Below are 19,948 nucleotides of genomic sequence, written 5' to 3'. Positions count from 1 at the left end.
CCAGCCTGGCCTTGAATGCCTTCAGGGATGGGGCAACCACAACATCCTTGGGCAACCTGTTCCAGTGTGTCACCACCCTCTGAGTGAAAAACTTCCTTCTAATGTCTAAACTAAACCTCCCCTGTATCAGTTTAAAACCATTCCCCCTTGTCCTATCACTATCCACCCTTGTAAACAGCTGTTCCCCCTCCTGTTTATATACTCCTTTTTAAGTACTGGAAGGCAACAATGAGGTCTCCTCAGAGCCTTCTGTTCTCCAAGCTAAACAAGCCCAGTTCCCTCAACCTTTCTTCAGGAGAGGTGCTCCAGCCCTCTGATCATATTAGTGGCCCTTTTACAAAAAGTGGAATTCAGAACCACATCTGTGAGAAATTTGTAAGCATTTTTTTTAATCTGTATTTAATATATATTCAAAACATAAAGCCAGAGTTCTAGATAAGTTTGTTGTTTTTTTTTTTCTATATATCCAACTTAATCTCCTCGAATCTGTCAGCACATTTCACTTTTTAAATTTGAAAAATCATGTGTTGCAAAATGTGCCATTTGTAAGCCGTAAAAATGTTACATTTATACCTCTAAATCACGCTTTTTTTCCAGAGACTTCATTTCACTTACTGGACAGTCAGCACACAGACTCATCAAGCACGCAAGCTTCTGCAGGCTGCAGTAGTTTACAGCACAATCTTGCCTCTCACCTTGCACTGGGAATTAGAGGTTTGCTTTACGTATTAGCAATTAATGTATTTTATAATCGATGTGGCATTTCTTCCAAGAAATGTGAGTAGGCAATTATTTGAGTGACAACCAGGGAGCCTCCACTCTTGTTTGTCCAAACCCACCGAAAAGGAGCTGGGAGAACCTTCCGTGAGGCAGCAGTGACATCCAGTGGTTGGCAAACCAAACACCAAGAAACCACACATGTTCCATGCATCTGAGGCTGAATTTTACAGTACTAGTATACCTGTGAATTTTAAACATCAGAAAGGGAGGTAAAATGCTTACATTTCCAAGCTCATGCTTCGGTTTTTAAAGACAGGTCAAGTAGGCATGGGCATCCAGACAAAAGCCACTACTGAAATCAGGCACAGAGAAGTTTCAAAGCACAGAAAGCTCTGTGACAAAGAGGATTTAAATGTGCTTCAGCCTCCAGTTTCATTCCTAGTGCTCTGTCCTGCCCATACACTGCAGGGGGCAGCGTCTGCCCTGCACGGTGCCATTCAGCTGCAGCCCACAGGTCAGCTGGGATAAGCTGGGAATCAAGACAGCTCACCTAGAACAAATAGTTGAAATTCTCACTGGTGGAGCTGAGGGGAGAGATCATTGCAGCTCTCTGCATCACTTTTCCTGACCTCCCCATAAAGAGTTCTTGTACGAGGCAAGCACAAGCAGAAGTGAACACATCCGTGAAGGACTGCACACAGCTTTCCTCAGCAATGTCACAGGGAGGAGCAGGTTTTTTTACTTTCTTTCTAGAGGGAACCCACAGGTGAATGGAATCAACACCTTCAGACCAGTCCACAAGTGAAAACTTCCTGCTCTCAAACAAGCAGTGTATTACCAAATGAAAGCATGGGTGGACTGGTGACTGGAACAAGAAGTAACCTTTCAAAAGATACAGCAGTGATCTAATGGAAAGAGTGAGAAATGCTTCCTCTGACCATTAGCCAATATACTAACTATGTGAATTATTTCCGCTCTCCTTCCACCCCTGCTGCAAGGAAGCAGCACTGCCCACCATCCCTTTACCTCCTCCATCCCAGGAGTGGTGGTGTGCCAGCCACAGCAGAAGACATCTTCTCTGGGGAATGCCTCTGTTCAAGAACCTACAGAGCTGGGCTGGAACACTCCTTAGCTTGAGGAAATTCCTGCTCTCACAGCTTAGTGCCCTACTTACTAACTTGCCCTTGATGATGTCCTGCAAAAGTGATTGCTTGCCTGGTCCAAGGCCTGGATAATCCCTTAGCTTCCCCTGATAGCAACCACCAGACTTGCAGATGTAGGCTGTTCACTGCTCCCCCTGAAAGAATGGTCCAGCCGTGAAATAAAAAATATATGCAACAAATGATGACAGCACTGTGACAGTGTCTTAAGAGTGAGCCCCAATCAGACAGATAGAGGACAATTTGAGATCTTGAGCTAACTGAAATGCTTCTCATGTTGTCCTGAATTCCTCCATTCCCTAGCATGCAAGCATCTCAACTCCAGAAAAAAGTAAGAGTGTGTGGCTACAACCAGTTTACCTTTCCAATACTGTTGTCTTCAGGTCAACTATCTAACTAGCACCTGTGTTTTGCAAAGGCACACCAGGTCACTGATTTCAGAGAACTGTGCTTGTGTACTTAGACCAGCAGGCAGCTGTTGCTGTCTACTGTGAGTGCCCCCAGAAAACTCCTGAGACCCTCAAGTCAGTCCTCCTTCAAGCTGAGCTGTAAATCAGTGAAATGCTGAGGGTCTCAACTTGTATTAGTAGCATTTGTATTAACAAATAATCCTAAATTGTAATTGACAATAAAGCTCTAAACTCCATTTTGCAGGAATATAAAGCTGTTCAAAATTTAAAATTGTATTTTAAGTTATATTTCACGTTGAAAAGTGCATGAGATTCATAGTAATATCAATTATCACCTACTGTTAATTGTTTGATAGCATGTGCATTTTTCTCTCTGAGTGGCTTTAATGCTAGCAGAACCTAACAAGAAGTAAGGAGCTCTGTTTCCATTTGCAGCTTCCATTTCTCGTAACATCAGCTCTTATCTTATAAGGACACAGAGGTTCAGCAGGCAGCACGCTGTTTACATATCTTCATTCTGAATTCAGGACTGCTTGCTGTTTTAAGATTTATGATGACTACTGCAGTAAACTGCACCCCCCCTCCCCCCGAAAATGGATGAGAGCTTCTTTCACGAGGCACCTTGCAACAGCTCACTCATTCAAACGGCTGCCAGTACCACGGTGTTAGCTGAGGCTCCTGCTTAAGTGCCTGCAGGTCAGAGGCAGCACTACTCCAGAAGACAGAAGTGAACTACACGCAGCCGTGCACTTCTTTGTAAGATAACTAAGTGAATCTATTGTTCATATTGTATTTGTTACTTATTAATCATTACAGGGTATTTTTATGCATCATCACATCAATACAAAACTGTAATAGTTAACTTACAAAACAGGAGTTACAGAGAAGTAAACAGATGGACCAAAAAGGACTGTTTGACCAGCTGAGGAGGGCTAGGTGATGGTTTTTTTTGCCTTCAGCATGCAATAGCACAACCACTCTTACACACTTTTTAATAGCTTAGACTAACGCCAAAACAGTATTTCCTATTTTGATAACAGCTATAGGCTCTGTATGATTCCATTCTGGAAGCAACCTGCAAAGCTATGTGACTGAGTTTCAATACTGGTGCCCCTGGAAGCACAAGCTGTACTTGCTATCATGCCTCTTAAAACCTCACAACTCTAATTCATGACCAGGTTTGTACAGAGTGCCAACACTGGTGCTAACGGCAAAGTGAAAAGAATAAATCTTGCTGCCTTTTTAATCACAACAATCTTGCCCATAGTATCACTTTCACAATGCTGAAAAAGGATAAGCAGTAAATACATCAGGGCAGGACAGTGAACCCAGAAATAAATTCCCTTCCTTAGGGGAAGCTGCCTTACAGAGACAGGGAGCCAAACCCCCCTTCCTCCCTGAAGATTCCTGTTTCATGTTGTGCCAATAGCTGTCCTCAGCTTGTTTCTTCTATGACATTCGACAGATCATTTTCACTTTCCAAATTAGAGCTGTACTGTTTTATGGCACTGCAGATCTGCAGCATCCCCTCAGCTCAACACAGCATTTTCCAGTGTTTCTCAAGTCCCCCTGCAGAACAGTGGCACACAGAGCACTACCGCAGTGAGGAGACAAGCAGCAAGAGCCAACCACCAGGCAGGAGGAGGCACTTCTGCAGGTTGATTACACAAAAGCTGTTTGTTGCCCTCTACCCTCCTCTCCCCTCTGCAGCAGCCAGCACTGATTTGTCAGAAAATGCTGCTAAGAAGCTAATGCATTACGGCAATTCCCATCATTTTTCTGCTTGGGTATGCGCTGCTTTATGAAGTGGCAGCTAGACATATTTGTCTATGTAAAGCTCAAAAGAATTCAGACTATGCATAATTTTGGATTTATCAAGCACTGACAGGTGTTACCTAATACAATAAGCAAAAGGCTATGAAAAGCTTGGGGCTCAATCCCAAGAAAATACTTCATTTCTACCACACCAGACGTCAAACCTCAAAGTTCCTGTTCAGGCTCAGATGGGCTGAATTACAATTTATTTTACATCAGTTAATTTAAAAGCTCTTAGTAGTACGTTTCTAATTAGCTGGAACAAGACAGAGCATAAGAAGTTCAATTATCTTTTAGCTTTGCATTCAGATTACCACTTCTTTGACAGAATGCTTCCTCCATTTGGCTCAACTATTTTTCAGTTGAAACTTAGAATTTGAAATGCTGGTGCTGACATTAAAGAAAGACAGGATCCATTTTCACTCTTGTTTTCACTTTTAGGACCTGAACTGTTTAAATGAAAATAAGGATCTTCTGAAAGTATAGAGCCTGAAATTCAAACCTTTCCTGACCACAAGGAGATGCTGACAGTACATTCCCCATTACCCTTTAAATACTTTTTCTTTCAGGAGGCTTGTCAGGAGTGAGGCAGCTGGTGGCCCACCGGGCACAAGCTGGTCCTCTCCACTTTGTTTGACCACTGTGATGCACTTGCTTCAGCCCCAGCACTCAGTAAAGCACACAAAGGTTGTTGGGCATGCTGTTAAAGTGGTCTTCTTGGTTACAAACAAGTACAGTGTACCACCGATTGTTGTGAAGGCACTGTGTGAAATGGAACCAAGTCCCTAATGCTCCATTTCCAGTGACACTGATACCAACAGTAATTACTGAAAGCTTATTTCATATAATAGTATCAAGTATGTAATTTGCACAGTGCTATAATGAAGCTACTAATCAAATTCCTGAAGAAAGCAGGCTTCACTGTAGAGCTTTTCTATTCCATCTCCTTAGCTATGAAAAGATTCACTGACAGCTAACCACTGTAAAAGAAAACAGTAAGCTTCCATTTTCACACAGAATAAAAAGACCACCTAATTCTGATGAGCAGAAGGATTCATCTACCTCATCTCATGTCTTCAGTGTTGTTCAAACCGAAGACTTTGATATTTTTTAAACTCAAGTCAGCACTAAGAATTTGCTGTAGCATTTGGTATTTTCAATAGCACTTGGCCCAGCTAAAGCATCCAAGATACCGCCATCAAACTATAAGATATATCCTTAAGTAAGCTCAGAAGTCTTTATTTTTGGCAAGAATTTCCTCCTCCGCGTGTACTAATAATAAAAATATAGAATGAACATCTTTCAAAACTTCATTTATGATTTTATAAACAAGCCAATCCTTGTTCACCTCTGAACAAAAAACTCCATTACAGAATGTTGGGAGATGCAGAAACAGTTGTTGAAAAATACATTTCTGCACAAAAGAAGCACTGTACTCACACAAGGAAGAGTTACTTTTTCAGGTTTTTCTACAAAAGCTTATCAGCAATTCTGCTTGAAGTAAAATGGCGATCCAAAACAACAGATACAATTATTCAAGTATGAGTTTTAATGGCCCAGGAGGCACGTCCTGTATGTCATTAAAAAGGAAAATTAAAAAAAAAAAAACAAACAACCAGATAATGCAGGAAAGGAAAAAACACTTAAAAATATTTATTTTGTCACATTACTCCTGGGTAATGCACTTGAGATTCTGGCTTATGCTGGTGAACAGACAGCAGTTATCTACTGTAATACTGAAATAAAAAATCAGGAAGAGATTAATTTGTCTCATGTCATAAACGTTCACAAAGAGTCATAATACTCATAACTCCTGCATAATACATAACTCCTGCAGTCAAACTACTCAAGGTACAATTCCTACTATGCCTGTTAACAGGGGCTGTCAAAAACAGCCAAGCACAAATGGAGTCCTAAGACTAAAACCCTCTGGGTCACTAAGAATGATTTGCAAGCAAGTCTTCTATGGGTGGGATAACAACAGCATATCAAACCTGAGCAAAGAATGTTGAGCATTCACCTTTACTTACAGACAACACAGTTAATTACCCAGCAGAAATCTGACCAGCATTGTGAATATCCCTGGCTTTAGGGCTCCATAGTAACCAAAGTCAGTTAACAGGAGAAATAGTGAGTTTCTAACAGCTCCACTTACAGTGGACTTATTGAGTGCTTCTCCACCTAAATTTCAATCCAAAGCACGAGTGTGACTTCAGCCTCCCAAAATGCACCAGTATGGATGATGATTTTCCATTATGAAAACAGACTTGATAAAGAAAACCCTGCATTGCTTCTTAGTGCTTTTGAGAGAAGATAAATTGCCAAGAGAGACTACTGCAATTCATGCATTGTCAATATGTATTTTTTGCAGCAGTACGAAATGCAGGTTCTTTGGAACAACTAGCATTGTTTTGGTCTTGTATAACCAGATGCAGCTTGCAGATGCAAATGTGCCATACAGACTCTTCTCAGAGCTCCACATTCATACTCATCAACACTTTTGTCCACAGTATAGATTTCTCAGCTTTTTTGATTCTCTTTCACAAGGAAGTCACTACTGAAATGTTCCCTAACATCTGCCAAGAAAAGCTCATGATTTCAGGTGTTACAATTTGGCCAAATGGCCATTCCCAAATACACGAGGAAGAAAGTGTCTGAGAACGGCTGGGGTGGTTCAACCAATGGCGCATCATTATGCCTGACTGTAAAAAGCTCCCAGCTTCAATTAAATGCTTTCTCCCTCAGCAAACTAGCTACTAAGGACAGCCACTGAGGATTAAAAGCATAAGGTAAAAATTCACTTAATGACAAAAAAGCAAAATGCAGTTTGGCTCTTCCTAGTTCGGGTGGTTGGACTAGATGATCTTGCAAGTCGTTTCCAACCTTGTGATTCTGTGATTCTAAGTCAGGAGCTGGCCAATGCATGGTGACAATACAAACACTTTTTTTTTTTTTTTAAACATACTGGGAATATTATTCTGCTTACATAGCCATAGAACTACTGTTTTCCATAAGAAGTTAAGAAAGAACATTTTCATTGATTTAACAATTAACCACAGAATTCATGTAAGCAAACAGAAATTGGATTTCTAAGAGGGATAATCAACTCACTTAGATCTCTATTTTAAACCTATTGAATTGAAAAACCAATTTTGTGACCAGAGGTCTCTTCAGTTAGGCTTTTGTGCACAGCTCCAAATGTCACAGTCCCTTTGGCCAGCACTGTATCTGCTTTGTCCTTCCTATCTTTAATTATATCAAAGAACAAAATAAAAGAGTTGAAGGAAAATAGGAGAAGCTTGTCCTGAGAACTCATTCAGTATCCCATACTCTGAGACATGAGGCTGAGAAGGCACAGACATTTCATTTATTTACTGCTTCCAGATGGAAAGAGGGAGAGGAGGGCTGGATTTACCAAACTGCTAGACAGTGGCAAAAAGTAGCAGAGACTCAGTGCTTGGATGAGAAAATTGAATAGTAGCCTGTTTTAAATAGATTAGTGAGACTTTTGGCACCATTTAATTTTATCCAGGGAGGATTGCCTTCATTAAATAAACCAGGCATAAAAATTACTGGAGTTTCGATTTGACACACATGTAGACAAGGGAAGCCATCAGTACAACTAGAGGGAAGAACTGGCCACCTATGCTGGACTCTGCCATCCACCACAATGCACCAAGAGGAACTGGAGCACATGGAGGCACAGAAGCCACAGGCAGGAGACTTCCACTGCCTCAAGTGAGCTGGTAAATCCAAACTCAAAACCTACACTGAGCACAACACTGAGCTCTGCTAAAGAGCCTGTCTGGGAGCCACACTCTAGTTGTAGCCACAATGAGTGAAAGTTCAATGTCAGGATGTGTCACAGCAACACTTTCTCTTAGAAAGGGAACTATAAAGAACTGAGTAGGCTTGTTAAAATGCTTTCAGGTAGCATTTCAGAGTTTTCTTCAAGACAACATATTAGAAGCTGAGAGTGTTGTTTACCACTACTTGTAAATAAATAAATAAAAAGCCCAAAAGGAATGAGGAAAGGCAGCATGATTAAAAGTCAGGTGCTGTTAGCAGTGAGAAGGAGATGTTTTTTAAATAAACTGGGTGGTGTCCAAAAAAAGAAAACAGAAATGAATGCTAATTCAGGCAAACTGAACGTAAACAGTAAGATGGGGGGGGAAGTTTGAGAAAACGATACTAAAGCATGAAAGCCACTATTGAAATATTTTTTTCCAAACAGCACAGGTAGGATAAGGCTGTCTGCCAGAAAGCCTGCCTGGCTGATAGATGATCAAAATAGAGAGAGATCACTTCAGAAGTGGGAAAGGTAACTTAAGCATTCACACAAAACTCTCAACAGCGATGGACACCAGATAACCAAGGAAAAATACAAAAACAGAGCAAGCACATAGCGATACTTCACAATAGCTTTTTGCTTTTACTTTGTTTGTGCTTTATACAGTGTAACTGCTTTTGAAATTTTTCTTTTTTTTTTTTTTTTTGAGAACCCCAGTATTTCCCAAAGAATGCAACACAAATTGACAAAACACTGTGGTGTGTAACTACTGCTGACCAGCCTTGGTATCAAACAAACAGATAAAGGAAAGTCTGACACTGATTTTTACAAAAGGGCTCTGGGGTTTCAAAGAACAGCAGACTACTGAGTCCTACTTCAGTGCTGCGAATAGAAGCAAATAATCAAGAACAAAACTAGTAAACTGTAAACACAGCATTTGTTGAAATATTCATGCTGCAGAAACATATTATTAATCTTTTAAAGGAATCAGAAAGTATGTGGATGTGGGTGAGTCTGTTGGTAGATGAACAGAATTTCCAAAGCCTCTGATAAAGACTCTTCAGTTTCTTCAGAAGCAAAGACCTACAGCAAAGTACAGAAGGATAAGATGGAAGGTTTTGTAGATCAGTAACTGCTTAAGGAACAGGAATGAATGAATACTGCTCACGCTGAAGGGAATTTGTGACTGTAACAGCCTATTAAAATCTAGGCCGTCTCTACTGAAATGTAAGAAGCTGCAGAACAATTCAAGGCACTACTCAGGCAACAAGCCATAAGGAGAGCCCACTGCAAGCACAAGTGAATGTACATGAAGCGTAAGAGCACAGCACTCAAAGACAGCCTCTGAACTTGCCATTCATTGTCACTCAAAAAGTCTTGGAGTTGAACACAAGCGGCTCTGGGAGTATTTTAGCTCGAGAGTGATGAAAGGGCAAACAGTGGTGGGAATAAGGAAGAAATACAGAACAATGATGTAGCAGCTCGATGTTGTTACAGCTGATATTTCTGTATCACAGGGTGGCAGAATAACAGGGGTACATGACAATTTCCAGGAGGAAAGGTTAAGCACACACTGTGGTCTTCAGCCTGGAAAGGGACTTTGACTCACAACGTAATGAATTTCAAGAGTACAATTCAAATCTTCAGTGAAGATTTTTTTTTTCAGAGGATGTACCTCATACCTGACAGCATTCATCTCTTGCCCAGGTCCATTTTCTATTTCCCTAGCAAAGTCTGTTTATCTTGAATCCAAAATCATCCAGATTATTTATTGCTCTGTTTTTATTCAGCTTTATCTCTGTGTAGACTCCCAGTCACAAAAATACCCAGGGAACAAATAAATTAATGACCTTATTCCCTAAAGCTAAGGTTTTATCAGAGTTCTGCTTAGATTCAGAGCAACATGTAAAATTGAATACAAATGCTCTTAAAAGGCAGAACTTGTCAGAATTAAAATAAAATAAAATAAAATCCATGGATGGTAAAAATCACCAAGTTTTAAGGAAAGGTTTGGGATGCCATTCAGAGGGACCTCGACAGGCTGGAAAGGTGGGCCCGGGTGAACCTGATGAGGTTCAACATGACAAAGTGCAAAGTTTTGCACTTGGGCCGGAAGAATCCCAAGCATCCATACAGACTAGAAGGAGCGGTCCTTGAGAGCAGCCCTGCAGAGAAGGACCTGGGGGTCTTGATGGATAAAAAACTTAACATGAGCTAGCAGCGTGCCCTTGTGGCTTGTAAGGCAAATGGTATCCTGGGCTCCATCAAAGGAGGGGTGGCCAGCAGGGACAGGGAGGTGATTGTCCCCCTCTACTCCACCTAGAGTACTGTGTCCAGCTCTGGAGCCCCCAGTACAAGAAGGACAGGGAGCTGTTGGAGAGAGCCAGAGGAGGGCCACGAAGATGATCAGGGGACTGGACCACCTCCCCTATGAAGACAGGCTGAGGGAGCTTGGCTTGTTCAGCCTGGAGAAAAGAAGGCTATGGGGTGACCTCATTGCAGCCTTTCAGTATCTAAAGGGAGCCTACAAACAGGAGGAGGATCAACTCTTTGAAAGGGTAGGTAACTGCAGGACAAGGGGAAATGGTTTTGAGCTGAGGAAGGGAAGACTTAGGTTGGATGTCAGGGGGAAGTTCTTTGCAGAGTGGTGAAGTGCTGGAACAGGCTGCTCAGAGAGGTTATGGATGCTCCATCCATGAAGGTGTTCAAGGCCAGATTGGATGGGGCCCTGGGCAGCCTGGTCTGGCATTAAACGGGGAGGTTGGTGGCCCTGCATGTGGCAGGGGGGTTGGAAATTCATGATCCTTGAGGTCCCTTCCAACCACGGCCATTCTGTCATTCTGTTTTCTTCAGCAACCATTCAGAGGTTTTGGACAGGGCCTGCTAAAGCTGTTTCTACCTCTTTGCAACTAAAAGTAAGGGGGAAAACAAGTCCTGCTCGACCTAAACCCATCATAGTTCCTCATGCCAACTGAAGTGATTGGCTTCAACCTCAAAACAGACTGGTTAAGTAACTCAAAGTAGGAGTTCACATTGCTAACCTAAGGAATAGGACAGCATTACTTGACAATCTGCTTCAGCGCACCAGCCAACATTATCCCTCCCTACAGGAGGCAGCAAAAGTTAAGCTTTTTTTATGGAACTGAGACTGTCTACAATCAGCAGCAAAGTTCCTGCTGATTCAGTAATGGCAGTTGGCAAATCACCTTGGCCATGGGTCTGATGGAAAAGACAAATCTAACCACAGCAGGATGGACACCCCTTCATGGGGCTATGTGTCTTTTAAGCTGAGAGAAACAGTTCTTACAGTGCTGTTTCACTCCTGCCAATGCAGTGTGGGGAAGCACTTAACACCTTTCCCTGAACAAAACTCATTGCTTAGGGTGATGCTGAAGAACTTCTATGCCCCAAAGAGAAGGCTGACAAGAGGCCTACCTGGATTTGAGCTCCTCTGAGTGAATAACCCAGCCTTTGACTAAAATATCTTACTGACTTAACAATGCTAAGATACTGGTAGTCAAAAAAGGATGACTATATTGTTCTTTGGTAGAATTGAAGTGAATGCTGCCCAGTCTTACAACCAAAATGGCTTCAGGACTTACTGAATGGATCAGTAGGGTGAAAAGGGGGAGAAAAATAAATGGTGCATCCATGAAGAAACCTGCTGTTTTGCAGGGGGAAAAGCAGGAAAGTGAATACACTGATATGCGAAAGCATATAGCAATACCAACCAATCCTGCATTGCTTTCCTTCTCTTCTGCCTTTCCTGTGGGACGCATGGGGATTGCAATAAACCTTTAACAGATTTAAGATAACTGCAAGCTTCTCAAGTATTCAGTATATGAAATATTCAACATAAATTTGCCTGAAAGATGTATTTTGCTCATTTTTTTTCATGCTGTTTTGTTTGCTTTCTTAGGATATTAAACAATAAAGCCTGACTTTGATTTGAGCTGCTGGCTCTGACCACCATGGAAGACTTATCTGTAAATGTGCTTGGAGGAAACTGTAAAATTTCAACATTCCTGTTCCGCTATCAGTTGACAAACTTGTTTCTCTTCTTTGACTTCAAGCAGGTGGAAACCTTCAGTAAGTCACCCCAGGAATGTGGCATGAAAGAAGTCCCGCACTCTGTGCACTTCATTCATTTTAGCAAGCACACAATGAGTAGTAAATCCAAGCAGTAGAGCATGCAGAAGCATGAGTAAGACTAACGGCTCACCAGGTTTCTCCCACCTCTTGACATGGAAAAACACCCTTTATGAAGGGCCACAGCAAAGTCTTGGTAAGCAATCAACAGCCAGCCAAATAGATAGCTGCCTCAGTTGGAAGCATCCAGATGTTGGCACCAAACCTTGGTATAGAAATAACTCCACTGCTGGGGAGAACAGGAACCTATTTTATATTTAAATTCATATAATTTCCTATCCAACACAAAAAAAAAAAAAGGCTTAAAAAACCACTAATCAATCAGATTGCTCAGGGACCTTTCCTTGATATTCAACAAGGAAAATAATATCAAACGCAGATTAGCCTGAAAGCAAATTTGGCTTCAGCATTTAACAAAGAACAGAAGAGACTGCAGAAACCTACTGGTAATTATACACAGAGTAAATAATATCTTCCCAGAATTCCCCTCACAGTGAAGTAGACACACCCCAAGGCAAGTAAAAACTTTCTTCTTTCCCCCTTTACTTCTTTGTGATAAATGCAGTGAGAGGTGCAAGTAGAAGACTACTCTGGTGTTAGCTCCAAAACCCAAACTCCATCTATAGCGGATCTATATACTCCTGTTAATGCAAGTAACTATGTAAAAATGCTTACAGTAAACAATATTTTGTCTTTTTTTTAAAGCACTGTAATGAAACTATAACTAAATAAACAATACCATAGGAACTTCTGCATGAAATAATAATAATAAAAAAAAGCATTCTTACTTAAAAACAAATCTTAAGAATTTCTGGATTAAAAAGAGATGATACAACAAGGAAGATTGCTGGGAACTGAACATCCAAAATAATGCGATTAAACAGTAAAATGGATGATTTTAGAGACAAGTCAATATAGATTAAGCAGTTATAAAAGGAATAATTGGAACAGCATTAGCATAATATATGCAGAAATATTTGGTATAGTACAGCACTCTTGCCTGTCAGAACAAGAAGTCTTAAGTATTTGGCCTAATTAATAATATCACTTTAAACATCGGTTATGATCTATGGAAAGAAAATAATTAAGCCTTATAAAAACAGAACTAAAAGAAAACAAAAAGTTTGCTTACTCTTCTTGACGCAAGTCATTAACACTCCGATCTAGTGAGATCATATCACTTGCCACCATATTAAACCCAAACTCTTTTATGCTGGCTTGAACGGATTCTTTGTAATCTGGTCCTAAAACATATGGCTTCGCTTCCTCTCCAGGGCCACCAACAACTCCATGAGGCTCGGGCTCTTTGGGTTCAAAATTACCGAGGACTCCAGGTCGTAAAACAGGATCTCGATATACAAATGTCTGAGGTTTAAATGTGAGATACTGCCTCTGGATGACGTTTTGCTGATTGTTATCACCACCACCATGCTGATTTAATTCATTTTTGGCCTTATTTTTCCTTCGAATGGATTCCAAGTCCACTTCCACACCTTCAACATGAGGCCAAGGTACCACAGGTTTGAACTTCTCATTTCCTAGTCCATGCTCTCCTTTGTTTGGTAAGGGTCTGTTGGCTTCTTTGTCATCCTATATATACACACAGAGAAACAGCAGGAGATCATATAAATGTATTACTTACTCTTTTTTCCCCCAAATCTTGTACCTTGGACACTGAAAGTTGACACTAAACATGTTAAGCAAGAATAAAGAAATGCCTGTTAAGGGGCTGAATGAACACTTAAAGTTAGCAGTTGCTGGAGAGCTTCACTGGACCATGCCCACACTTACCTGAGCGAGTGGGTCCTGGCAAAGGCTTAATGTCCTGCTCATCCCAAAAATTGTTCCCACAAGCATTATTCTCTCTGCTGAAACAGCAGTGCTGTTTTAGAGCTGTGAGGTAAGTTGAAGGCAGAAATAAGCCATAGTCCTGCTCTGACCTGCTGTGCAGCCATGGAAGCCATGCTCGGGGCTGAAGTCAGCAGCCATAAGCACTGATGCTGAGTGCACTCATGTTTAAGTGACTTTACAACTTTACGGTACCCTCCCAAAGAAATATCAAATTTGCACTGCCAAGAAAGGCTGGGATTTTGGAAACTCCTTGGCAGTGTCAGTAATCAACAAGATCCATGGGGCTAGAACAAGGGAGATATTGAAAGAAATTTGGCAGAAAGGCCCTGACTAGCTGAGTGTGAAGTAGCTGGATTACAACAGCCCCACCCATGAACATGCACCAAAAAAATACAGTCACTGCTTCTCCCAGTACTTCTGACTAAAAGAATAATGGAAATTCATTGCTGAAAATTCACATTTTCTGGGAAAATTATCTACTTGTAAGTAAGATAGATGTCCTCTATGGATTTTTAGCGTATGGATTTCAGTAACATCTCACTGCCTAGTAGCAAATACTGGATAAAAAAAAAAAAGAGATTAGAAGAATGTCCTCTACTGACAGAATCACACAGAATCAGTATGGTACATTATCAGGAAAGAATTTTTGCTTGATGGCTAAGATAATACTACTCTGCCATTACTGCAGCAACAGTACATTGTTACTACATCACGCTATTTACCTCATACACCATTCTTCACCACCTTCAGAAAATAACAAAAATCTACAATAAAATATGCCTAGACTAACACAATAACAATGGGAGTCGGAGAGGCTCGAATTCAAAATAACATCCTTTTTTCAAGAAGTATTGTACCTCTCTGCTTTCTCTAGATTAAACAGGAAAGATGTACAAAATGCAGAAGGGTTACATTATTCTGCTCTTCCGCCATTTTCAAGGAACTCTCAAAAGGCAACAAGAGAAAGAGAAGGATAAGAGAGCACATGAAAAAGCATGTTTTGCAAGGAAGCAAAATGTCTCAAGAGGACTCTTCAAAACACATCATCTCACACTTGCCTTACAAATCAGCATGAAAACTCCACCACTTAACTGTCAGAACACTGTTGAACACTCAGCCCTTACAAACTTGTACCTAATTTCTGCTCCAAGCGCAGAGGCAGCTAAAAAGCCAACAAAATAACGAGTATAATCAGAAAGGATGCTTAAAGAAGAGTGCTTTTGACAGCATATAATTTTCATGAGTTCACATCTTTGGTAGTATTTAGTCTTCCACATCTCAAAACGACATGCTGCAGTTAGGGATGGAAGAGAACAGAGAAATCAGAAAGAAGCGGAAGGCTTGTGGGGCTTCATGGCACGTGGCCAGAAAGGCTGAGACTCTGCAGTTTTTGGAGATGTGAAGGCTGAGGAGCATAGCTCTGGAGCTTAGAAAATCATGAGGGTGATGGATAAACTGAACACAAAAGCACCACTGACCCTAAATACACAAACTAGAGGCACTAGGCAAAATTCATAGGTTTTTTGTAAAACAATAACAACAACAAACGATCAAAAAAGTTCTCTGCACAGGCAGTGATCTCCTGGAATATGCCACGTGGAAAGCTGTGGACACAGATGGTACAGCAGTTCTATGGGGGACAAGGCCAAGTAATGGGTGACTCATCCATAAATGGACAGCAAAAGGATTAGGCAGGGAGGTATCTCTTAAAAACTCTAATTCAACCCTTATGGATGATGGAAGAGTCCAAAAGGAAGGGAGCACAGAGAGCAGCCAGACCTACTCGCTTGTCCTTCCAGGCAGGATGGATCACTAGTCTCAATAAGACAGGGATTTCTTATGCCCTTGGTCTGTACAATATTAAATACCCTTTCACTCCACTTCCATTACCTATAAAACAGCTACAAGCTTCCACTTTCTTTGCTCTCTGACTGATGCATGACACTTCTCAAAGTCATTTGTTTACTTTGCTGTAATCGGAACCACAACTTTCTCAATATTACATTATAACCATTCCACACAATTTGCATTATAGTGCTTTTATCTACTGTTCCCTAAACCTATTTCATTTTTCTAGGAATGAAAAATATTGCAGAAAGTTACACATGCAGACACTCACTCACCTCTTCTTTCGATTTCTAGGCACCTGTGACAAACCTGAGGGAGGCACTGGCTGTGGGCCTAAGCAATGTCACCTGCCCACACCTAGGGCATGGAGGGGAGGAGAAAAGAATAGAAGGGAGAAATCTCACATGTGAGATAAAACAGTTTAAAACAGAAGGAGAAGTGAAAGAAAAAATCAAAACAAGTAATGCAAAGGCAAACACTCACAACCTCCCATGAGTAGACTGATGCCCAGCCAGTTCCCAAGCAAAAGATGGCTAATCTCTCTAACCCCTCCTTCTGTTCTGTTGCTAAGCACATTACATGGTATAGAATATCTCCTCCATCAATTTGGGTCACCTAGTTGGCAGCATCTCTTCCCACCCTCTAGCTTACACCCAGCCAGATCTCTGGTGGGCAGAGAGAGAGAAGTAAAGAAGGCCTTTAGGCTTTTCAAGCACTGCTCAGCTGCTGCTAAAATACCAGCTGTGCTGATAACAAACCCAAAACATACCACAATTTGGGCTGCTGTGAAGAAAATTAACGCTGCCCCAGCCAGACCCAACACAGCATTTTAGGAGCATTTTTCAAAGAAAGGAACTAATAGCATTTAAATGTGTGTGTGGTGCAGCCTAAGGTCCTGGAGGTTACTCATCTGTCCATAGATAACTGAGACAAAAAATTTCTAAATACAGTCTGGAAGAAAATACAAAGTCAATCTACAATCAAAGAATGACTCTGGCCGTTATATACACTACAGTGCCTTAGGTGGGAACTTCCAGAACTTCTCTTTTATGAACGATGATTTCCTCTCTAATTTTTTAACGATCTAAAAATATATATATTAAAAAAAATTGCAATTGTTTTTAAAACAGTGTGCCTGGCTGATTAAAAGTTCAGCTTTAAAAAGACTCATACCACAGTGACAGCCAGATCAGAAGGCACAGTAAGGAAAAAAAAAATCATAACCTTTCAAAAAGCAGAAAAACAAGAGAATCTTAACATTGTTTGAAAAAAACTTTGGAAACGACCAGACAATGACAGTAAGGTACAGGGAGGTCTCAGAACTGAGCACAATACAAACCTGTGTTCCTGGCTTTTCTCAAACTAAGGGAAGAGAAGCAAAAACCTGAGAATACTCTTACATCTGAAGACCACCAAAGAACAACAACAGAAGTCTCATTACATCTTTACCAAGGACGTGCAGTTAGCTGCTTATGAGCAGTAATGTAGAAATGGTTGGCTTTTGTTTGTTTGCTTTTTGCCCCACAGAAGAGTTTTCTTTCAAGTGCTAAATTTCAGATTTTCTGCAAGTTTTTTGAGAACCAGCTGGGTTCAACCTCCTTTGTATTTTAGATGTTGTTTTCACCCCTTAAAAGGATTATGTATGAGTCACTGCAATGGGTGTTTTGGAAATACTGAGATGGTATAAACACAGTCAGTCCCTGACTTGGGTAAAAAGGAAATATCTGGTGTGATTTTTTGCAAATGAGGTTCCTCCTTTTTGCAAAAGAGAGGGATGAAATTGAAGTTATGAGAAAAGTAACAGCCTTCTCTCAGAGACATATTTCTAAACTTCACAAAATAAAAGAAACAAAATGGGAGAGACCTTCACGAGGCTGTAGGATTGGTCAGCTGACAGGAGGGCTGGGATGCTGGCTGGCAATAAAATGGAAAATGTCAAAGTTGCATAATCTGCTTTTCTTCAGTAAATCAGTTCGAGACTGGCAACTCCCTAATGTCCTATGAACTAATGTCTGAACTACAAATTGATGGTTAAAAAAAAATGAAGTGGATTTTTTAATTTATAGAACGGAAGATTATCATGCTGAGAAAAGGTTCGCTAATTCAAAAGCATGTCTTTCAAAGCAGCTTGTTCATCTACACAAAAATCAGCAATGTCTGAAAAATGAAGAGAGGTATAATGAAGTAGAATTCTGTAGTATACTCATTACCTAAGGATAAAGAAGGAAATTAAAAACTTTTGTCTGTGGCTGCATTTACACCACTGGCACTTACCATGAAAGGCAAGTAACATGTTTTCCTACCATAACGAAGAGTTCAAAGTCTTAACTGAGGATAAATCAAGAGCTCTCAGAAGTGCCCTGATGCAGGTTCTTATTCTATGCAAGTGACAAGATTTTAAAGAAAACAATGGAGAAAAAATGAAGTATTTTGAAAAGAAGCTGTGACAGGACCTAAGAGAGAGACCACACAGATCTCAGCTTAAGTTTGGTACTTCAGCAAAGATTTCAACATATTTAAAATATTTTTCTTTGTTTGCTTCATCTTAATGCAGCCATATTTCTAGTTTACTGGGGAAATAAGACCACTAGAGAAAAGTTGTGACACAACATATTAGAGCTATGCATTTCCAATTGTTTGAGTAAACAAGAGGGAGTTGTTTTGATTTGTTCAATTACGAAAAGAAGATGAAAGGAGAGAAAAGAACCACAGGCTGGATCCACAAAGATTTCCTTATTGATTAGGCTCATGCTGAGAAGATACAAAAATAACGTTGTTCTCAGGCATGTTTCTAGCATGACTCTGCTCTACCTGCTGCTAACAAGGAGGAGGAAAAATCCACACATCTCAGTAGCTCCTACACTAACTCTTAAAACTCGTGTAACCTTAGAACAGAATGTTTATGGGAATGGAAGAAACAGAAAAAAATATGATTTCATACAGAATTATAGAAAAATTCTTATGCTTAAAAACACACGCCTGTAAAAATAGCAGATACATTACCCACTGTAATTGGGTACGTGGTGCAACTCAAATGAAAAAGCACACTGTTAAAAGAATTCATCACCAACATGTCCAGGAAAACATTAAGTCTGTAATTATGTTCTTATGTCAGTTTTGACAGATACACTGACAAGACCAAAGTCCATTAAACAACCAATGCCACTTATCCAGAGTAGATTTTTGCTCTGTTAAAAATTCTAAATGGAAAAAAAAAAAGCACTTAATAAGACCTAAATCAAACCTATTAGTTTGATTAGCTGCATTATACCAACCTGCAATAAGCTTTGGCAGGCAGGACAAACTTATCACAACACCACAAACATGTTACAATGATGGCATCTCCAAGGAGCAAGTGAATCTATCAGAATGTGACCACATCAGTCTACTTTTTGGAGCATTTCACATAAGACCTGGAAGCCACAAAAAAACCTCCAAAAATATTAACAAGAACTTTAAAGAAAGCATTAAATTACATACATTTCATAGATCTACACTCACATACATTTATTCTATTCATTCAAAACATTATACAACTTAAAAGTGTAACTGAGATGCAAGGGGCCAGAAGCAGTTTTGGAGAAATGTGTGCTTAGCAAGTCTTATACTGCTCTGTACTACACTTCACCTGAAGGATGTAATGTAAATTATTATTATTATTTTATAAGGAGGACAACTGCCCTCTTCACATGCTTAAATTTTACAGCAACTGCCAAGCTGATTGCTGCCTGGTGCATTACTCATTACCCAGCAGTGTCTTAGGTTTAGCTTGCCTTTCCATGCTCCATTTCTCTGTTCCTAAGGATTTCTTCAGAAGGGAACTGTTTTGCCAGATCCAGATACCTGTAACAACACTGCTAGTTAGCAACACTGAGGAAAATTCTTCCCACTGTCTTCTTATGTTCTATTCTGATTAGGTAATACAGGAGAATCACACTTCTACTTGGTATTCAGACAAAAGTAACTAATAGCTTTCACTAAATACTAGTGGATCAAGGTCCACTGGGGAAAATAATAGTAATAATAATAATAAAAATCAGCAGTATCTTCATGTCCCAAAATTACCAGAATTAGTTGAGGCAGAACAACTTAGGGGAGTAAGATGGATGATCTTCTTCTATACTAATGTGACATTCCTGATTTGGAGAGCATTGCTTATAAAAAGGCAAGAGACTTCCCAGCCTCCCTCCAAATAAATAAATAAG

General features: G+C 40.3%; 2 protein-coding genes across 4 annotated transcripts in view; both read right to left on the bottom strand.

Annotated features, from left to right (window-relative positions):
* GALNT7 (polypeptide N-acetylgalactosaminyltransferase 7) overlaps positions 1-19,948 on the bottom strand; it is a 66,836-nt gene that overhangs the window by 25,166 nt on the left and 21,722 nt on the right. For 2 of the 3 annotated variants that reach the window (XM_048943574.1, XM_048943573.1), the window contains exon 2: positions 13,177-13,634. In XM_048943574.1, the coding sequence (XP_048799531.1) occupies positions 13,177-13,634 (458 nt within the window). Of the gene's footprint in view, positions 1-13,176; positions 13,635-13,835; positions 13,904-19,948 lie in introns of those variants that run through there. The other variant, XM_048943575.1, reaches the window with a different exon arrangement.
* GALNTL6 (polypeptide N-acetylgalactosaminyltransferase like 6) overlaps positions 13,524-19,948 on the bottom strand; it is a 487,138-nt gene continuing 480,713 nt past the window's right edge. Inside the window, exon 13 of the mRNA XM_048943578.1 lies at positions 13,524-13,634. The gene's annotated coding sequence lies outside the window, so the exon portion shown is untranslated. The remainder of the gene's footprint in view (positions 13,635-19,948) is intronic.

This window comes from Lagopus muta, chromosome 4 (assembly GCF_023343835.1).
Source record: "Lagopus muta isolate bLagMut1 chromosome 4, bLagMut1 primary, whole genome shotgun sequence".
Classification (NCBI taxonomy): Eukaryota; Metazoa; Chordata; class Aves; order Galliformes; family Phasianidae; genus Lagopus; species Lagopus muta.
Note: the sequence above shows the minus strand (reverse complement) of the source record. Positions and strands in the feature narration are given on the sequence as shown.